Genomic DNA, 22835 nt, shown 5'->3' with positions numbered 1-22835 from the left:
TAAAATTCACTGTAAACCTTTTAAAATTATATCTGGTATATTCTATTTTAATAAAATAATCCATTCCAGGTTTTAGAAAAAATGTTTAAATCTTTATTCAATTTCAATGTCTTTACTCTGTTAAAAAATATTAGACAGATAGATACACTAAACTGAAAATCATCATGTACAAAACCCACTGTCATTATTAACAAAAAGCTTAAGCTGTCAAAATTTTTTACAAGAGCAGCAGCATTTATACAGTAAAGACCCCATCCAACCTCCCTCTCAAAGCAAATGATTAAGGTATATAGAAAATTACTACACCTTGAGAAAAGATACCAATTGAACAGATGAAATATTATCACTGAAGATTAATCACATTATAAGGCATGATTAATTTTAAGAAAGCTAAAATTTAAAGAAAGCATTAAAGTTCCTTCATTATTCATCATATGTCAACAAAAAGGGAAAATATAGTCAAAACCAAATGAGCAGAAAAAAAGGAAAGTTGAGAATACAGAGTGATATGTTGGAAAAAAATTTTAAGTGAGACTGGGTAATCAGTGTTCTTATTGCTATAACTTCTATCACCTTCTCTTAATATCAAAGTGAAATCATACAAATGATTAAGTGATATAAAAATGCAAGGAGCTTTCTTCGGATCAGTTAACTTTTAGGTCAATAATATATGCAACGTGTTCGATGAAAAGGAATTCCTTTCATATCTTCCCTGTGATCACGGGCATAGTCCCATAAATAATAATCCAGAAGAATGGAATTGATCTCTCCACTATTTTTTTCACCCTTTTTTTCAATAAGCTCCAGAAGACGATCTCGGATCAGCTCAACACACCAAAGTGAACATCCTCTGATTTCCACCTCTTGCCTATTCCCATATGATAGCATTTCTCCTGCAAGGGGAAAAAACAGAGCAAGAAGCACTAATAATCAATGGTGTAAAATCAATTCAGAATTGTAGAACAAAACACAGTATTTAAACAGTACTTATTTTAAAACTATAAAACTTAGACTTTATTTTGTGTAATTTAAACAATTTTTAAACTCAAGCATTAATTCAAAATTGCAAGTTCCACAAGGTAAGGGACCGTGTCTGGCCTGTCTTTCTCAACATGCTAGCTCCCAGCAAACATTTGCTAAATGAATATGGGGTAACCATACATTTAAAAATATGACAGCTCTTTTTTGTGGCACCTAAGAGGCAGTCAGTTACCTCAGGATGAAGGCTGAACATCTCTTTCCCAGCCACTGGCTGCCAGAAGCTCATTGAAGTGGACAATAAATGCAAACTTCGTACCTTTTATGAGAAGCATATGGCCACAGAAGTTGCTGCTGACACTCTTGGTGAAGAATGGAAGGGCCATGTGGTTTGAATCAGTGGCGGAAATGACAAACAAGGTTTCCCCATGAAGCAAGGTATCTTGACCCATGGCCATTTCTAGCTGCTACTGAGTAAGGGGTTTTCCTGTTATAGACCAAGGAGGACTTAAGAAAAGAAAGAAAGTGCATATCTGTTCAGGGTTGCATAGTGAATGCCAATCTGAGTGTTCTCAACTTGGCCATTGTCAAAAAAGGGGAGAATGATATTCCTGATCTCACTGATACTACTGAGCTAGTAGAATCAGCAAACTTTTCAATCTCTCTAAAGCAGGTGATGTCTATCAATATGTTGTGAAAAAGCCCCTAAACAAAAAAGGTAAGAAATTTGGGACAAAGCACCCAAGATTGAGTTTGAGTGTCTTGTTACTTCATGCATCCTGTAATACAAATGTCAGCGTAATGCTCTGAAGAAACAGCGTACTAAGAAAAATAAGGAAGAAGCTAAAGAATAGGCTAAACTTTTGGCCATGAGAATGAAAGAAACCAAAAAGAAACGCCAGAAACAGACTGCCAAGAAACACAGATTTTCCTCCCTGACAGCTTCTACCTCTAAGTCTGAGTCCAGTCAAAGTGAGGTTTTGTAAGACTAACAAATAAATAAGACCAGACATCAAAAAAAAAAAAAAAATGAAAATAAAAATATGACAGCAAGATTACTACATTATTGAAAAAAAAGAATTTAATTGGATTTAATGCCAGGAGAAAATATTATTTCAAAATTTGGAGGACTGCTAGGGGGCCAAAAAAACAGTACCTCCCTTCTCTACTTGAGAATTGAACATTGACTCGGGGATACCCTAAGCGCATCAAGGAGAACCTAAGAAATCAAAGTTGTTAACTCAAGCAAAGAAAACCATAATCATTCTTTGGATTCAGGATCCTTAAGTCAGCTCTGCCTGAATATGAAGCTGAGCATTCCTACAGGACCTGTAGTCTACTCAGTGCCCATCTTCAGGGCACATCTGATCCTGCAAGATGAACACTGGCTGTGCTTTGACACTGAGACTAGAGTTGGGCTCATCAATTCATAACAATCAAGCAGATAGAGTAAGTAAACGCAGTAGCCACATGCAAACTGTGGTGAGCTAGAGAGTGTGTTGCCCTGTCTAAAGGTAGGCTCGATGTTCCCATATTTCTCTACTTTTACAAGAGTCAGAAAGTTTGATTTACATGTAAAATCTCCTACTTGTCAAGTGTTAATAACTAATTTAAAATTGCTTAAAACATACCTAGAGACAAATGAAAATGAAAACACAATGACTCAAAATTTATGGGAGAGAGCAAAAGAAGTACTAAGAGGGAAATTCTTAGCAATACAGGCCTACCTCAAGAAAAAAGAAAAAACTCAAACAATCTAACCTTACAATTAAAAGAACTAGAAAAAGAACAGCAAACAAAGCCCAAAGTGAATAGAAGGAAGGAAATAATAAAGGTCAGAGCAGAAATAAATTAAATAGAGTCTAGAAAAACAATACAAAAGATTAATGAAACCAAGAACTGGTTCCTTGAAAGGATAAGCAAAATTGACAGGCCCTCAGCCAGACTCATCAAGGAAAAAAGGGAGAGAACTGAAATAAATAAAATCAGAAATGAAAGAGGAGAAATAACCAAACTCCACAGATATACAGTGGATAAGAAAATACTACGAGCAATTATATGCCAACAAATTGGACAATCTGGAAGAAATGGACACAGTCCTAGAAACATACAATTTCTGAAGACTGAGTCAAAAAGAAACAGAAAATCTGAATCAAGTAATTACCACCAATGAAATAGAATCAGTAATCAAAAACCTCCCAAAAAACAAAAATCCTGAACCAGATGGCTTCACAGGCAAATTTTACCAAACGGTCAAAGAAGAATTATCACCTATTCTTCTCAAACTCTTCCAAAAAATTCAAAAAGAGGGAAGGCTCCCTAACTCCTTGTATGAGGCCACCATTACCTTGATTCCAAAACCAGGCAAAGACATTACAAAAAAAGAAAACTATAGGCCAATATCTCTTATGAACATTGATGCAAAAATCCTCGACAAGATATCAGCAAACCGAATTCAGCAATACATTAAAAATATCATACACCATGATCAAGTTGGATTTATTCCTGGTTCAATATCCGCAAATCAATTAATGTGATACACCACATTTACAAATCGAAAGATAAAAACCATATGATCATATCAATAGATGCAGATAAAGTGTTTGACAAAATCCATTATCCACTTATGATAAAAACTCTCAACAAAGTGGGAATAGAGGGAATATACCTCAACATAATAAAGGCCATATATGACAAACCTACAGCTAACATCATACTCTATGGGGAAAAGCTAAAAGCATTTTCCTTAAGATCAAAACAAGATAAGGATGCCCACTTTCACCACTCCTCTTCAACATTGTATTGGAAGTTTTAGCCAGAGCAATAAGACAAGAAAGAGAAATAAAAGGCATCTGAATTGGAAAGGAAGAAGTAAAACTTTCATTATTTGCTGATGACATGATACTATATATAGAGAACCCTAAAGATTCCATGAAAAAACTGTTAGAACTGATCAATTAATACAATAAAGTAGCAAGTTACAAAATAAATATTCAGAAGTCAGTGGCATTTTTGTATACAAATGATGAACGTTCAGAAAGAGAAATTAAGAAAACAATCCCATTTACAATTACGTTGACACTATAAAATACCTAGGAATCAAATCAACCAAGAAGGCAGAAGTCCTGTTTTCAGAAAATTATGTCATTGAAAAAAGAAATTGAAGAAGATACAAATAAATGGAAACACATACCATGTTCATGGGTAAGAAGAACCAACATTATTAAAATGGCCATACTATCCAAAGCAATCTATAGATTCAATGCACCTCTATCAAAATACCAATGGCATTTTTCAGAGGGCTAGAACAAATAATCCTGAAATTAATATGGAGCCATAAAAACTCTAAATAGTCATGGCAATCTTGAAAAGTTGGAGGTATCATACTACCTGATATCAAACTATACTACAAGGTTACAGTAATCAAAACAGTATGGTACTGGCATAAAAACAGATACATTGGTCAATGGAATAGACTAGAGAGCCCAGAAATAAATTCATGCCTATAAGCTCACTTAATATATGACAAAGGAGGTAAGAATATACAATGGAGTAAAGTCTCTTCAATAAATGGTGTTGGGAAAATTGGACAGATACATGCAAAAAAAAAAAAAAAAAGCTGGTACATCTTCTTAAACTGTATACAAGAAGAGATGCAAAATGGATTAAAGATTAAAATGTAAGACCCGAAACCATAAAAGTTTTAGAACAAAACAAAGTCAGTAAACTCTCTGATATTACTAACAGGAATTTCTTTTCAGATATATCTCCTTGGGCAAGGGAAACAAAAGAACAAATAAACAAATGGGACAATATCAAACTAAAAAGTTTTTGTACCGCAAAGGAAACCATGAACAAAACAAAAAGACAACCAACTGTTTGGGAGAAGATATTCGCTAATGATACATCTGACAAGAGTTAATAGCCACAATTTATAAAGAACTTATACAACTCAACAGCAAAAAAACAAAGAACCCAATTAAAAAATGGGCAGAAGACCTGAACAGATACTTCTCCAAATTGGAAATACAGATGGCTAACAGACATATGAAAAGATGATCAAGGTCGCTAATCATCAGAGAAATGCAAATTAAAACCACAATAAGATATCACCTCACACCTGTCAGAATGGCTATTATCAATAAATCAAAAAACAGCAAGTGTTGGCAAGGATGCAGAGAAAAGGGAACCCTTAATACATTGTTGGTGGGAATGCAAATTGGTACAGCCACTATGGAAAACAGTATGGCAGTTCCTCAAAAAATTAAAAATGGATACCTTTTGACCCAGCAATTGCACTTCTGGGTATTTATCCAAAGAAAACCAAAACAATAATTCATAAAGATCTATGTACTCCAATATTCATGGCAGCACAATTTACAGTAGCCAAGATATCCAAGCAGCCTAAATGCCCATCCACAGAGGATTTATTTAAATAAATAAATGTATTTTTTTTAATTGCTTTAAACACTGTTCAGGTCAAATGAAACACATCCCCAGACTGTACTACTGCACAAGAGCTTCACAGTACCCGATAGGCCCTGTGATCCATTGAGACATAGGGAAAATATCCAGCCCCACTGGGTTCCGCTCTGTTACCTGGGATCTTTAGTGTTGTTACTTATGTCCCCTCCATCTATCTCCCCCCAGGGCTTAGGCACTGGTTTCTGGGTCAGGTGAAAGAACAGATACTAGCTATGCTCTGTATTTCCTTAATTTGTCCTAGGTGCTAACATATAAATCCATCCCTTCCTCTTCAGTTCTTCTGTTAATCAAATCCTTGAAACTTGACTATCAACTTGTCAGAATTGTCAAGTCAATTGACAATTGTCAAATCCTTGGAGGCAGATACCACCACCCAAGTAGTCATTAGATGAGACCACTGCCACAGATGACAGCTTCATTGCCATCTTGAGCTAGAGGCATCCAGTTAAACAACACCCAAATTCCTGACCCACAGAAACTATGAGATAATACATGTCTTTTGTTTTAAGTCACAAATTTTAGCATAATTTGTTACCCAGCAATAAATATAGCATTGAACTATGCTCCCACAAAAGATGCATTCAAGTCCTAATTCCTGGTACCTGTGCATGTGGTCTTATTTGTAAACAGTGTCTTTGCAGATATAATCAAATTAAAGTGAAGTCATACTGGATTAAGGTGTGCCTTAACTGTCATGACTGGTATGTATCCTCATAAGAAAAGGAGAAGATACAAAGAGAGAGAGGATACACACAGACAAAAAAGCCATGCTTGGAGTGATGCAGTTACAAGTCAAGGAATGCCAAGGATTGCTGGGAGACATGAGAAGCTAGAAAGAGGTAAGGAAGGATTCTTCCCAAGAGCCTTCAGAGGGAGCACAGCCATGAAAGAATAAATTTCAGCTGTTTTAAGCCATTCAGTTCGTCAAAATTTGTTATGTCAGCCTTAGGGAACTAATAAAGTAACTAATATAGCCACTTACAGTATGGGGTAGGACATGTACTTTGAAAAAGAAAAAAAATGAAACCATTCTATAGGACTGACAAAGAGTCAAGGAAGGTATTGTGGCCAAAATACTAGCCCTAAGAGTCAGCCCTGGAATCACTCTGAAGAATCTAAATTCAGCCAAACTGCATTGTCATAATTGGCTTAAAAACATACACCTTTAGTGAAGAGATGGGTTAAAGATAAAATGAAAAGAAACCTGGGTTGGCCTTCCAAGGGCAGTTCTGGAGATATCCAGAAGAGAGGAGAGGAAAAGGAATATAAGTGTAGCACATCCTCAAGTTTGAAAGAAAGATCACTAGAGGCCAGTTAAGGAAGGTTCTACCTCATCTAGCCAAGCCATCTAGTTCTAGATTTCACTTAAGACAGTTTTTTAAAAAATCAGTGTATACTCCTTTGCATTTAGTTTTTGTTTCTCTAGTTTGCTAGTAAAGTGCATTTTGAAAAAAATCCAACTTTGCTTAAGTAAACTAAGGGGATTTTTATTTTGGGATTTGCTGATATTTTCAGTGATATCAGTTAATATTATTTTATAAAGGTACTATTTTGAAAATATTTTATTCACAACACAATATTATGGAAAGTGCAGGAAATTTTTATTTTGGGATTTGCTGATATTTTCAGTGATATCAGTTAATATTTTAGAGACATAGAATTTGATTATTAAAAGCAGTTGATTACTAAAATCATGTCACCTTTTAAGAAAATGTTTTATAATTTGAATTTTTAGATTTGTCACTTGAATCATATATATATGTATACACACATAACATATATATATATGTACATATGTATGTATATTTTTTAAGGTGAGGCGACCCTTGGTTGACCTCACAGATTGCAAAGATTCGGAAGAGTTGGGAAAAGCTATATGGAAGAGGCACTATTTAAACTAAGCCTTTGACAATGCATAGGATTTGAATTAAAATAAAGTAAGAAAAAAAATGTAGGTGAAGGAAACCAAGCAAGAGAATGTTTACAGATAGGAATGAGCAGTGCATACACTGGTCAAAAAAAGATCAGCTGAATATGGTTGTATGTAAAAGAAGCCCTGATTGCCAACAGCTGTCACTTTTAAATGTATCCAACAATTAATGACCCAGGAAGTCGGCATTATGACATAAAACACGTGTGATTTTTCAAATGCGGAAACAGAGATAAAATGGATTGCCCAAGGCAGCATAAAAGTTGGATAAAAGTAACCACAGGAATAATGGTGCCTTTATATTCTGTGTTATTCTTATTTTGGGTGATCGAAATCTATTTCACAAGAGAATATTATGCAATCATAAAAATGACTTTCTTAAAAATAAAGAAAAACCTGAAAATACTGCACCCCAAAAAGAGAAAATAACATTAAAATTACACAATTATTTTTCTTATACAAAGAAATGTTTAAAAAACAAAAAGCTAATTTTCACACAAACACAATTCTCTGTACTTAGACATTATAATAAGGCTCCCACTCTTGAGAATCAATGAGATAACCCAGCGGCAGATCTTGGAGCCACCTGACTCGAAACCCAGTACATATTACCTCTCAGCCCAGCTTTTATTGCACAGTGTAGTGTGCTCTTCAGCTTAATGCTCTTCAAATACTATACTTGATGAACTGTCTTAGTGTCACATACCTTCATGCAACATAAATTTAGATTTCATTTTATTATGATGCTCTAAAATTATAAGGCTCAAATAATGCAAATTCCCACAATACCCATATTCCACAGTGTAAACAACAACAAAAAGCAATTTTCTCTATATTTTAATTGCCTTTGCCTTTTTCTTTACACATGCCATTAACAAAAAATACTATTTTTCTAAGAAAAGGAGATCTTTTGTGAAAGAAACTAGACAAACACACTCAACAACAACTCATAGTATAACAGAGAATGTCTTAAATAAGCTGGCAAACCTTTGAGAAGCTTCGCCAGTAGTTCATCAGAATATTTCAGGGCTCCCAGGTAAACAAGAACCTGAGGTAATCTATAGTCAGCAAACATGGTAATACTGGAGATGTCCTTAAAGCAGCCGTCTCCTTTTCCCTCTAACACACTCCACGTATCTGCCACAAGGATTTGGGCCCGTTTGTAAAAAGAAATTCTTTTCCCCTGATAAATGAAGAGAATATAAATGTTACCTGGGTATCTGAAAGCTTTATGAAATGCTATTTAAAAAAAAGAAAGAGATTGACATTGAAAACATTTTTCAAGAGCACAATAACCTTACCCTGCTGGTAAGAATTTAGAGACCTTTTGCAGAAAAAAAGGAGAGTCTAATAAATATTAAATTATCTCTATCACAACAAATTTACTTCCTATATTTTTCAAGGCACAGAAAATACAATTTATGTAATTGTAGTACTATTTAGTGTTCTTTTTCAATGGCATCACTTCATGTACATATTTCTGTGTCACTATAATCTACCTACTTACTATTTTTAATAGCTATATAGTGTTTCTTTAGAAAGTTTCTTAAATATATATATATGTTTTTCTAATTGCAACATAATTCACATTAATCATATAAAACCGAAGAGTATAAAGAAGAAAATAATCAGCCCTAAACTTACCTCTGAAGAGAATCACAACATTTATTTTTTACCTGTTCCCTTTCAGAAATAAAGACATACTTGATTAACAGCCAGAATTTGTCAAGTCTCTCATTTTTAGAAATGGTCGAAGTCAATAAGTAAGTCCATATAACAAAATAAACTACCAATTATACATGGAAGAAACAAATTTAATCCAGCATTATAAGGTAGTGGGTTATAACTGAACTCTAAAAGTCTCTATAAAGCTACAAGTGCAGATCAGTATAAACTATGGAAAAACATGGACAAATAATTAGTCTACACCTAATCCTAGTATCAAAGGTAATAGCCCCAAATAATCTTTTATAACTGCTCATCTACTAAATGGGAATAATCAATATCATTGGCTCCCAAAGTATATTCTGACCATCCTGGAGAACATTTTAATAATTAAATGACATAAATAATTAAATAAAAAATGAAATCAAATTCTTCAAGGAAAGGCTCCATACAAAAATTCCTTCAGATGACAATATAGATTCCTTTACCTACTAAAAAAAAAACTCCAATGATACTGTGTCTTAATGACCACCTAATATTGCTTAATCGATCCAAACCTACTTTCACTAAGTAAATTAAGTTTTCTAGGGCCAACATTAGGAAATTCAGTATTTTGTTTTCCAGAGCAAATACATATGCTCATTTTTTGACATGGTATAAAGTCTGCAAATTATTGAATGCTGGGAGAACAAATCACCATTAAGAACTGGACTTACATATGATAACTGGGTTTCGAATTCTAGTTTACTAAACAGCAAGACATAAACTTAATTTACAAAATAAAACTGTGTATTAAACACATTACATCATGATGTTTACTATTATAGACATAAACTATTGTCTCTTATTTTTAACAAGATCCATAGAGCAAACTAGAAAAATCTAGGAACCAGACATATATCAAAATCAGTGCTAGCATCTAACAAAACATAAATTGTCACATTATGACCACTGCATGGTAGCCAATGAGGATATCATAAAAATTAGATTACAATACCTTTAAAATGAAATATGTATGTGTGTGTATATACACATATAAATAAATTCAAATTATCTATAAAATATTTTCTTAAAAGGTGACATGATTTTAGTAATCAAACTTTTTTAATAATCAAATTCTATGTCTCCAAAATATTAACTGATATCACTGAAAATATCAGCAAATCTCACAATAAGTATTCTCTACAGTTTCCATAATATTGCTTTGTGAATAAAATGTTTTCAAAACAGTACCTTTATAAAATAATTGTCAATGAAAAACTATGACCTTGAGTTGATTTTCTTCAATAAGAAGTACCCCTACATCACTTAGGAATAACTTATATTCCTAAATCTACTAAAATATAAAATATGACAACCTGACAATTGTTCCCCTGTGTGAATTAAAATTTTCTAATTTTATTAATTCATTTATAATTTCTAAAAGTGAATAATAATCTCAGTAAATAGGTATACATTAAAAATAATTATGACTATTTTTATGCAACCTGTTAAAGATTAAAAAATATAATAACCAAAGCCATGTTCTAAAGGAGTAGGGAAAAAGGCAGTCTCATCTGCTACCGCTGATCATGTGTTATCATCTTTCTAGAGAACCATGAGCATTTTTATACACTAGAAGCCTGAAAATACTGGCAATGCTCTGACTCAGCATTTCTACTACTAGGAATTCATTCTAAGAAAATAATTATGGATGTTAAACTATTGTGCAGTATTGCTCAGTACTGCAAAAAATTGAAAACAAGAAGGCATAAAATTCAATTTAAAAAATTAACTGTATCAAATGCAATTACTGTATTACAATAATCTGGGCAAATAATTATGGGATTGTATAGAGTGAAATATTGTGAAGCCCTTAAAATTGATACTATGAAAAAAATTGTACTGTGAAATAATTTTGTTGACATAAAAAGATGTTCGTAATATATTAAATTTTAAAAGTTTATACAGCATGATCCTAATTCTCCCCTGCCAATATGAATACATATTCACAAACACAGAGAAAATGACCAAATTATGATCAGTGGTAATCACCTCTTGGTAAAATAAAGACTACTTCTCTGTACTTTCCAAATTCTGTAGTTGATATGTTTTACTTTTACAATTAGAAAAATTTTAAATATGGATAAAAAGAGATATTTGACTTTAATACTTTCTGAATTTCAAAGCAGTCCCAAAATTGTTCATAAGAATCTTTCCCAATTTGCAATTAGTTGCACAAAGTGCTTTAGTTATTTGTGTATCTTTTAAATGAATATGCAAAGATAACTGTAAATTGACTAATCAAAGAATTAAGTGAACACCCACTATCTATTCATTGTTATGTTAGGAATCATAGGGGTTACAGTGCTTTGGGTAACACTAATGATAATCTTATGGAAAAAAATAAATGAGAAAATATAATGGTCCTTTAAGAAAGTGTTCTTACGTATGATTTTTGTTACACTTTGGGGATTTTTCTATAAGAATGCATTTTAGAAATGAGTACTGATAGGAAATGGTTCAGGTAATAATTTTCATTTTAAAATGTATCAGCCTTAAAATTAATCTATATCCTGGTAGTTTTAAAAAATTGAACTTTTCAGCAAAGCAAATCAAAAGCACCGTGCTATAAATAAAACAGAAAATCAGCAAATGCTAACTAAATCAATATAATCTACAAAAAAAAAATCACTCCTTTCTTCCACAAAAACAAAAACTCAGGACATTTGAAAGAAAAAATTATAGGGTGTCCTGAATTTACTCGATGCTGAAGTCATGTTAAATTTAATCTCAGTCCATCTACCACAACCATGTCAATTCTGGAATACATGGATTCTTAGCCACATTAATAGCAGTTTGATTTCTTCTATACACTGTGTAATATATTTAGATGGCCTGAATATAACACACTTTGAAGACAAAGGTAAATCTCAAAGTAACTTCTGCATTAGCAAAATCGTTAGAACAGAATGAAGTCAACAGCAAGTTGACCTAGGGCCTTTTTTCTAGAACTGCCTCTGTCCAATCCACACCCACTTCCTTCCTTGCAACACACACCAGAAAGGGTGTCTCTGTCTGTCTGTTTCTCTCTCGTGCACGCGTGTGCGCTGAAGCAATAAGATGCAAAATTCATGGATCTTTTCTACTTCATGAAGCTGGTCTACAAAGAAAGAAAAATGAAGTCAACAGAAGCAAAGAGGAGAGGCTGAATCCTAATGGCATTAAGTACTTGATCCAAGATGTTCCTATCACCAATAACTATCTAAAAATTCTTTTCAAGTTTTTTCTAGTTTTGTGTCTGTCACTTGCAATTTAAAGAATCTTAACATACTCAGGCCATCTTTCATTTTACTATAGAATAGAGAAGCTAGCTATTGCCTGACAAAATGACCCAAGATAAACTAAATTTTCATTTTCAACTGGTTCCTGGTCTGCAAAGGGGACAATTATGTTCCTTGTCCTTAGGCCCCACAGAGTTGTTCTGTGGATCAAATGAGATCAAGATGTTTTTATGCACAAACACCTTGGAAATCATAAAGGGTGATATAAGCAATATTATTGGTAATATTAGTTATTGAATTGTGATTACAAAAAGGAGGGTTTAAAATTTCAATTTGACAAGTATTCATTAGCTTATTCAACATATTTATATTATGTGATTCTGCTGAAGTTGTTTTCACTTCTTATCACAGTTAAAATACACAGTGATAACAGATTCTAAAAGAATTTTACAAAAACAAAATCCAGGTGTACACTGGGAGGATATACAAAATGTTCACCATTTTAAAAGTATGTCTCCTGGAAATTTTTTGTACTTGAAAGCAAATAATACCATTAATACCTCCCTGTGAATGAAAAGGAAAACATATAGTATGCATATATGATAGAACTCTGCAAAAAAAATTTTTATTAGAGAAAATTTAGTATACATTCTGATTTTCATCCAATGTTATAAATTTTTTGAAGTATTAAAAGGACCTCATTATTCCTAAGTGACATGCTGACAGTCCAGTGTTTTTTCAGGTTTCAAACATTTTAAAAGGACAATGAAAAAGAAAATAAACTGATTAGAAAACATAAGAGAAATAATGTCTTCAAACACTAATTTTGTTAGTATTACTTGTCCATAACAAATAACTTTAAAATTTAAGTTTTTATTCTCAAAAGGAGTTGAAGGAGTAAAAGAGTTAACTATAAAAAGATAATTAAGAATTCCAAATCCCCAACAGAAGCAACTCACCTCAAATTGAGTCACATCTCTGTAAGAAGGAAAGCTTTCAACAATCAGGTGCATTAACTTCTGTGCACTTTTTTCACTTTTTCGGACACAATTAAGAAAAGAACCTTCAAACTTCTCAAGCAGAATGTTCCCGGTTTCATTGAGAATCCGATGCCTCTCTTCTATCAAAGGCATGGGAATGTCAGTGTCAGAACGGAATATATGCCGAACCTGATCCAGGGTAACTGTGGCATAGTACGAAGCACTAGTTATTGGTATCCCTTGGGAGAAAAAAAAAAACACGCTGAGAAACAATGTCATACTTTTATTCATTAGACCCTTGCTTTTACAATATACGGTTAATACGAAACCTGAGCGTTACATGAATGCACTGAAAGTGGATGAATAATAAAAAATTAGACAGATCCCTCATTTTCCATTTGCTCATCTGCACTTATTCATCCGTTTCTATTATATTACATCAAATGTATTGTGATTGCATAAAATGTTGTATCTGTTCTTTTGTTTGCAGATATCTTCAAAGTGGCATTCTTGAGAAAACTGACACTTTATACTTTGCTGTGATAATGATAAATATTAGGATCATTTACCACTGAATAAGGATTTAACGTCAGCCTCTTCTCATATTTTTAAGCAGAGGGACTTGCAATGAAGAACTTCAAGCTCACCTTATTAACACATGATTCTATCTTCCAACCCGCTACTTGGGACCCTCCCGGTTAACTGAAATCTGAAAGGCTGCCAGGTCTGACCAGCAGAAAGGGTCACCCACCTTCGTCAAGGGCTCTGTTGATCGCGGCGCACAGGGACCAGTACCCACTGTACGTTCGCCCCCTGTACCCCACCAGACATTTGTGCTCGTCATGCTCCGACCAGAAGGAGAAGTTGAGCGTGTCTGTCACGAACACCCAGTTGACCGCGGCCTCGTCGGCCTCCCTGGGGTTCAGCTCATGAAGGGCCTTCCAGCCGCCCACGCGCAGCTCGGGCCCCGAGGCCTTGGCGAGCAGCAGCTCCGCCACCCTCTGCACGCCTCCGCCATCAATGAACACATCCCGGCTGTTTTCCGCAATGAATTTTGCGGACTCTCGGGGAGTCAGGAACCCGTCCATCCCGCTCTTCCCCTTTGAGACAAGGAAACGACACTTTTGCCAATGGGCTGGCCAAACTCTCTTCCCTCTCTAGGAGAGTCAAGGGCCAGGGTCCCTCTGAGACTCTCCCTCCCAACCCACCGTGGGATTGCTGCCCTAACAGGGTCCTGCCTTCCCACAGAGGCACAGAGCATCGAGATTGCAAAAATCTCGCAGGGTCCTCCCTACGCGACAGCGCCTCAGTGGAAAAGCGGCAACCCGCGGTCCGAGGGGACGCGCGCCGGGCCACGACCGCAGGCATTTCCGGGAGAGCAGCCCCGCCTCCTCTCTCCCAGGCGCGCGCCTGGGGCCCGCTTCCGGTTCCGCAGGCCCGGAAACGGCCTGGAAGGGTCAGGCGCGCGCTGGCGGGGAGTTGCCCACGGTGAACCGTATGGCTGCGCCATTTTGTCCGTGCCCCGACCCTGTTTTCGGGTAGGTGGGACTGCAGTGCGCAGCAGTGCCCCGGGGCGCGATGACTCCAGCCGGTGTACCGCGTTGCCCCCACGCGGCTACCTTTTTCTCTCCTCTCCCGGAGGGCGAGGTGGAGAGTGCACGCCCTCAGTGACGCCCCGAATCAGGGTCCCTGGCCGCGACCAGCTTTATTATAGCCGCCCGTCTCGGTGCCGGGGACCCAGTCACTCCAGACTGCGACACGGGTCGGCGGTTCCCCTAACCCCTTCCCCAGGCAGGCCTCTTCTTTCTTTTTTGCTAAATTCCTGGCCTAGTTGGAGGCCGAATGAACGTTTATGATTAGTTGGAACATTTGGAGAAATGAATGAGGAAGCAAGTGTGTTGAATTGTTAACATTATGTGCCTGAAATTGTGCTTAAGTACTGAGTGGCATTTAGCCCTGGCCGTGATAAAAGCGATTGTAATCCCTATTTTGCCAGAGAAATTGAGTGGTTCATTAGTTAGGCCGTGATCTCAGCAATGGTCTGGGCTGATAACTAGAAGAACCCTTGTTCACCAATCCTCAAATCAAGGGCACTTGTACAAGCCACGCCTACCAGTGTCAGCCAGCATTTACAAGCAGTGATTTTCTCAATGGCCCTACTGAGGAGACATTAAAGGAAATAGGTATCACCTTACAGCTCCAAACTTTTTATAAAATACTTTTTGATAGGATAGGGAGACAGGTATAGGAGTCAATATAGTGATGATACAAATTTCCCTAGTGATGAAAACTTAGTATAAAGGCATATTTTTTCCCTCTTTCAGAGACTTAAATCTCCATCAATAATATAAAATTCACACCTTTGAAAATGAACTTTTTAAAAATCAGTCATCCCTATTTTGACAGTAAAGAATCTTGGAATTTCTGGACGATTTGGAACTTTTTAAGTTTGACAACTGTGTCCTTAGAGAAGCAGGACATCTTCATCCTTCTGGTTTCATTTTGATAAGAAAAATGAATTTTAAGGACTTCACTGTGATTTACTTTTCCAGAAAATTCACTGGTACATTAATACAGTTATCAAATATATGCAAATCTGTAGACTTGAGATTTTTCTTTTATACCCAGCAGTTTTAAGTCTTGGGAATCAAATTGATTAGCAAGAAAATCTGGCAATCTACAAAAGAGTTCAAGAGTCTAAGTAATTTAAGTCATTTAAGTCACTAAGGCTTGTTGACAGAAAAAAAACAACAACTTTAATACCAACCATGTTCAGGATACTGAGTTAGACACTAGTAGTAAAAACAAGAGTAAAACGTGCTTCCTTCTCTCAAGGAACTTATTGTTGAAATAAAGCATAAACTTTGCATGTGTGCATGTTTTGTTTGTCTACAAGATGCTAGAAATAGAAAGTGTGAGCTCTTTACCTGCTCAACATCTTTTCCCTCTTTTTTTTTTTTTAAGCAGAACATTGATGTCGTTCAGGAACCCCTCTTACCCGCAGTTGGTATATGTCAGCATCCTCAGCTCCAGGATTGGTCTGGACTGGTCTAAGAATAATAGCATCCTCTTGCCAGGGACTGGATTAGGATTTTGCATGTTCCGCAGTTCACTTCAGTGAGTTACAAGGATAAATTTGCAGGATGCTTCCAGAAAAGCTTTTCCAGGGGAACTTCCAGAAGTGATTCATACTCCCACTGAATATGTTGAGTTTTGATACAAGGTTTGAAATTGCTACAGTCCTTTTGATGTCAACATGAGTATAAAGTCAACACATGGGGGAGGCCAAAAGAATAGCAGAGAAATGGAACAGGGGTAATGGGGTTTCGTCTACTCTTAAGTCTGTCCTACTTTTGGATCTCCAGTTATGTGCGTTAATAAACTTCCTCATAGTTTAAAGCAGTTTTGGGTTTGATTTTCTGTTATTTGCTTTGAAAGGTTCTTGTCTTACACAGGTATCAAAAACAAATATGCTAACTCATCTAGTGGGGAAAGCAGACAATCAAATATCTGGGTAGGACTGTGCTTCAAGCAACAAAACCAGACTAAACAAAAAAGGGATTTTTTTTTTCCTCCTATAAGTTTAGAGGTAGGCACTCCAGGGCTGATATGTCTATTTGAGAATATGAGCAAGGAACTAGGGTCCTCGCTTTGTCCTTCTATCCCTAAAATGTGTCTTCTGTCTTTATGGTTGTAAGATGGCTCTATTCTTATTGGAATTGTGTCCACAGAAAGAAAGGAAAGTGAAAGCAAAGAGCCAGAGGAATATTCCAGCTGAGTTATGTTTCTTTTGAAAACCTTTGCCAGAAGCTCTATCCCGTAGGCATAGGCTTTTGAAGAGAAGATCAAAATAACCTCCAAATAGTCCCTAAGCTTACATTTTAAAGGTTAACAAAGGAGAAAGGAATGATCAATGAACTGTCTGTATCACTTTTTCCCCTCTTGAACAGTATCCAAGTTAGATTATTCCAGTCATCAAGAGAGCCATCAGTCTGAATAGCTATATTAAATGTCAATCATTGGCAACAGTCATTGCTACGTGTGCTATTTTCTGTCATGATAAGTTATGGCAGATAATTAAATAGTGCGTTAAGAAGTATTCTTGAGGAAAAGTTGCAAAAGTTCGCTAGAGAAATGGATGGACCATAGATACTGCTAAAAAGGAGGCAGTAGTTTCTCATATATGCAGAAAAAGGAAAGCAGAGAAATAAAATGGATTTTGTGAAAATGGGGCATCTCAGTTATTTTCATTTCCCCTGACTTTCTCAGTGATCAATAGACTAAAACCTCAAGAAGACAGCAGAAAAGAGACATTTCACTACTCTGTAATTTTTCTGTTCCTTTTCTCCTTGATTTATCATATATATAGCATTTTAAAATTTCCACTTCTTTGAAGGGCATTATATTATTCTAGTTTTCTTTGTACCATTGCAGGCTCTTTCTCTTTCTCCTCTTTGTGAGTAAAATGTCCCATCTATAGGCTATGGCTTAGGGACAAAATAAACTTTCTGATGAAAAATCAGACTCTTAAATACTGCTTTAGAATATTTAGCTACAATGAAATAAACATTGTTTCCATTATATATTATTAACATTATGACTACAGTTTAAAATCAAGTAGAATTTTGTTAACCATAGTTTACTTTTAACTCGTGAAATTAGTATTTCCTACTTAGCAGGAAGAACTTAGGAGGAAGTATAATTTAAAAAAAAAAAAGTATAGAGGTTTCAGGTGGGAGAGCACATAGATTCAGGGAGAGTGACACGCTGCGAGAATGTGGAAACTCTGTGCCCCTTTCGACATACCTTGCCCTTCCCATGTCTCTTCCCATCTGGCTGTTTCTGAGTTATATCCTTTTATAATAAATCATTAATCTGTTTTCCTTGCTGTGTAAAAAACAATGAAGTTCTGAAAAAGCCACAGTTCTTGAGAGATTTGCTGAGTTTCAGTAATGTTCCTTTACCAGATTACATGTAAGACTTAAATGTCATGGAAGAAATGATTTAAATGATGTTAGAGATCATTAGTTCCTATCTGAAAACTTCTCTTCACAATCCAAACTCAGTGTACACACTGCTTTACAAATGAGTTCTCTCTGAACAATTTTGAACTCAGCTTTTGTTTCAGGATATAAAGCAAAATATTGATCTAGTAATCACCTTCTTCAGCTCAAAGTTGCTACGAGCTGGAGCCGAGCTGTCAGTGGAATGGGTCCTGGAAATTATCAAGGAAGAGTTTGTTGCACTGCCCAAAGACAGGCTGAAGAAATTTCCAGAATCGAGATTCAAATACGTGAAAGAGGAGCAGCAACCCTTCTAGTTACTTTATTTCTGGGGATCAGAAGTAGATGGATTTCTGGTGTATCTTCTATTAAAGAGGATCACACAAGCATGTTTCCCTTGCATACTTTAACTTGGAGGATTAGTGCTAGTTGGCAGTAGATCACTTGGCTTAGATTGTTGTGCAAAAAAAGGAGGTGGGCGGATGTACAACAATAAGTGTAAAAATCTGCTTTTAAAAACATACAAAAATAAACATGCAAAGGAATATTTATTTTGAATATAATGAGATAGAGTTTAAATGCTGATGTTTTATCTATAAGGTGCAATCTGAGGGCAGGACAGTGAGAGAAAGGAAAAGAGAAGGTTCAGATGTTAAGTAACACAAGGAGATGCGATATCGTGCTGGCCACTGCTTTGTGGTGAGTCTTGAAGAGACACAGCTAGTCACTGTGCAGGAGTGTTGGCACAGTCTACCCTACACTGGACAAACTGGGGAAACTGCCTCAGAGCAGTTTGTGGGAGAGGTAAAGGAGTGGAAATTCTCTTTCTTTTTTAGATGTTTTAGGATTTTAATGTCCTTCACATATTCGACATAAAATCCTGACGGTGGAATTCATTAGAAAAGCTAAAGATTTTTTTAAATGCTTCCAGTTCAAATCAGAATTAAGGTATCTATTCAAAGCCCCACCAGCTTTGTGGAGCTGTGGATGTTTTGCTGTTCTTTGAAAAGAGAAAAATCTAATAAACATGCTCATTCAAGAAAAATACCATGTTTGTTAAGTTTTTGCAGCCATTTCCAAGTTACTTTAAATTTTGTACACCATTCAAGGGTGGAGTATATATTGATTAGGATGTGTTCATAGCTGATGTATCTCCAAAGACGTTTTCATGAAGGCTGCCGGATTCTGAACACTTTCAATCCTGTCTGCATTGTAAGAAAGGACCAGAGGCCTCCCACAGACCCATGCTCTTTCAAGATCGTATTGAGTTCAAAAGCTTTACTGAGAAATCTTTTTTCTAAAGCAACATCTCCTTTGTTTGCCAGTGTAGAATGGAATATTCATCTTGCTTCTGCTCTGGAATGCACTGGATATACATAGTATCATTGAGATGATATTATCAATAATATCATAAATCACTTGAGATTCGATGGAGCTAAGTTTCTCCATGGCTGCTGCACCACCACTGTTCTTAATCCACTCCAGGACCAAGCCTATGCCATAGATGCTGAAACACAGAAGTGTGTTGAACAAGTCGTTTCCGGCCTGTGCATTGTATTTCCAGACTAAAGGGCACTCTTTGAGGGCAAACTCCAGCAAGTCATCCTGTATGATCACCACTGTGACTGACTCAGAGCTAACATTCTTCTGAGTGCCAGCAGAGCAAACTTGGGAACATCTACTGGCTTAGATAGGAAGTTTGAGGACTCATCGCAAACCAGTACTGCTCCCTTGATATCAGGGATAAAGTCAAACTCCACACCATGTGTGGTCTCTTTGGTGCAGTGATACGTAGAGGAGGCATCTGTGCTAAAGATTCACAAACTTGGGTCTGAATTTTTCGTACAACTCCCAAGTTTAGGATAATGATATTTAGTCCCAAACTTCTAGGCTTCTCCTGCGACCTTAGCTCACCACATAGTCGGCGGCACATCCTTCTGATTTCAGACCAATGAGGTTTAAGGGAACATCACTGAATTTGGCCTGATCCACCTCTGCACAAAAATTTTCTTCTTCTTGTCTGGAACAGCTAACAATTCTCCCATAAGATGTTAATCATCTTAGCAAAAATGATGACCTATGACTCATTTGAAGAACACTAATGTCGACACCTTTGTAATCTAGTAATTCTTTTTTGTATCTCTAATATCACTGAGCATGGCAGCTTGGCAGCTGGGGCCAAATGAAACTGACCACTTGCTACTGGCAATCCAGTTTGTCTCTGGTGGCCAGGCAGACTTTGCAGAGAGGACCAGTTGCCGGGTGGCATGTCTCTTCTCTTTCTCTTATTCCCCACTGGTCACATTTTTCCCCACAGAGAGTGGACTCCTCCATTCATTCCAGTTGTTATCATCCCTTTAGTGGCTGGTCAGGAAGCCAAATCCTTTGCCTGTGAGATGTGGCATTTTATCGAATTCTGAAAATGGAGGAAAAAGCCAGAAACTCTGAACGTTCAGTTGTAGCCTCGAGGTAGGGCTTGGTGCACCCTTAGAAAACAAACGACTGATTTATGCCCCAGATGGCATAACTGTGAAGGCCTAGGGACACTGGTTGACAGCAGTGGCTGTGGAGGTGGAGCCAGCAGCTGTCACCCATGCTTTGTTACTATCTGCCTTGAAATTAGCAATGCTCCCTGTCCAAGATAAGCCTCTTCAATTGAAGGGCTGCATCTAATAGCAACTGACTAAGCAAAAATAAGTTTTGAAAAGTTATTGATAAAGTTCTCAGGATGAAAAGGAAGCCTGGAAAACCTGACTTGTAAACAGAAATCAGGAAATTAGAGTTTGGAGGGCAGAAACTGCCCAAAGTTCTCTTCTAGTGCAACTGAAAAAACTAAATATGATCATTGTAACTTGCTTGCATCATTCTGCTTAAGATTCAAATTACCAGGCCAGAGTCTGGTTGGGCAAGACTGGGTAAAATGACCACCCTCTTGCATGGTAAGGAATCTTTAAGGACCATGATGTCTATCTCATCAAGGCTAAATACAACTGGGAGAGAAAAACTCCAAAAGGAAAATTAGGTACTGCTGGAAAGGGGAAACTGATGCTATGTTGTTTTAACAAAAGGTCCATTGTAATTCAGCATCCAAACTATTTTCTTCCCATACATATACTTTAAAAAATACTCCTGCTTAAGAGAATGCAGTTATTTTTCCTAAAATAAAAAAAGTCTTACCCCTTCCTTAGAAAGAGATAACTCAATGTTTCCTTACTTACTGTATCAAAATCTAAGTCAAGGCTGTCTGAATGATGCAAATTTCTGCTCTAGCTCCAGCTCAATTGTCTTAGATTGCATCCCTAGGAGAGTACAAATCAGGGATTCTTGTACAAGTGATTCACTGGAGCAATACTCTCAAGTGAAAAGGAGCAAGGGAATTAGTCAAGCCATGATTTAGTCTCAACTGGAAATTAGGGTCAGCCTCATCTCACAGAGTTCTAGAGTGTGAAATGTACACAGAATCAGTGCCAGTATGACACGAAGGTATGAATAAATGATCTAGGAAAAAAGGCTACTTGATCTACCAAATGAAGGCCTCAATCCAGCTAGGTCCATTTCTACCTAGAATTTATGGTTTGATAGTATTAGCCTTTCCTCTCTAGCTTTTATGGGGATTTCCAGAGCCCCCAAATTCCCATATGCCTTCCTTCTTGTAAGTTCCCATTCCCATGATGGTAGACAAAACACATAAATTTGTAAAGTAAAAGTAAGTTGGTCTCTTCCAGTTTTAAATAGTCTAATTTAAGGGAAATAATTATTCAGTTGGGTAAGACCCCTTATTAGGGTTGTTTTCTCTGAAAGATTTTTCTTTCACTTCTACCTTTAGACCTTCCAAGGTCTGGACGCAATGGAAAGAAGCAATGGAAGGAAAGGGCCCTTGGCAGCAAATTGCTTGACCTCTAGATGTGTAGTCTGTCTGCCTGGTGTCTGAATTTTGGCCTCTGTTCTCCCCATAGTTACCACTGAATAACCAAAGCTAATAAAACTGGTGGTCTGGTTTCTCAGGACTAAGCTCAGATGTCTTCCTTGACTAACTTTATCTGACTTGTTTTCAGTTGTATTGACAGTCTTTTGGGGTTCTGCTGTGTCCCCTGGCTGGGCTGCCCACCTTATAGCTCCTGTAATGCAATAACCACTCCCTTCACTATAGTGACTCTATGGCAAGCCCATTTGCTCTCAGCTGGTGTCCTGTTAGATAGGAATCAGGGAATTCTATGGTGTATGTGTGAAATCTCTGTCTCTGCCGCGCTTTACTAGCCCATGTTATTATAGGGAGAGTTTGTAGTATACCAAATAGAAGTTGGGCTTGAGCCTTTACTTCTCTGCTTTTGGCTTCCTATTCAAACAGCTGTCTGGAGTTGCTGCTCTCACTAGTCATCCTCTGTTTGTCCTGCACCAGGCTGAACCCCAAGGATGTCTCCAACAAACCATGCTGGCACCTTCTACTTTATGCTGCGCCTGTCAAATCTTTCAAAATGACTTCTCCCTCTTTTGGTCTCATAAGCAGCTGTCATGTCCACCTCTTCCCCCT

General features: G+C 36.7%; 1 protein-coding gene and 2 pseudogenes across 2 annotated transcripts; 1 reads left to right on the top strand and 2 right to left on the bottom strand.

Annotated features, from left to right (window-relative positions):
• Positions 1 to 70: 70 nt before the first annotated feature.
• CUNH9orf64 (chromosome unknown C9orf64 homolog) lies at positions 71 to 14668 on the bottom strand. 2 transcript variants are annotated; one of them, XM_016130511.2, is made up of 4 exons: positions 14053 to 14668; positions 13281 to 13540; positions 8381 to 8576; positions 71 to 893 (listed from the first exon to the last, which is right to left on the bottom strand). In XM_016130511.2, the coding sequence occupies exons 1-4, from the start codon at positions 14387 to 14389 to the stop codon at positions 661 to 663; spliced, it is 1026 nt and encodes a 341-aa protein (XP_015985997.1). In that variant the 5' UTR covers positions 14390 to 14668; the 3' UTR covers positions 71 to 660. The 2 variants fall into 2 exon arrangements, with proteins under 2 accessions (XP_015985997.1, XP_036073619.1); XM_036217726.1 differs by having other exon boundaries at positions 14510 to 14668.
• LOC107502724 lies at positions 1147 to 2014 on the top strand (annotated as a pseudogene).
• A 4771-nt stretch (positions 14669 to 19439) lies between the features above and the next one.
• LOC107502746 lies at positions 19440 to 20826 on the bottom strand (annotated as a pseudogene).
• Between the last annotated feature and the right edge of the window lie 2009 nt (positions 20827 to 22835).

This window comes from Rousettus aegyptiacus, unplaced genomic scaffold, assembly GCF_014176215.1.
Source record: "Rousettus aegyptiacus isolate mRouAeg1 unplaced genomic scaffold, mRouAeg1.p scaffold_m13_p_3, whole genome shotgun sequence".
Classification (NCBI taxonomy): domain Eukaryota; kingdom Metazoa; phylum Chordata; class Mammalia; order Chiroptera; family Pteropodidae; genus Rousettus; species Rousettus aegyptiacus.
This window is presented reverse-complemented; position numbering and strand designations above follow the sequence as displayed.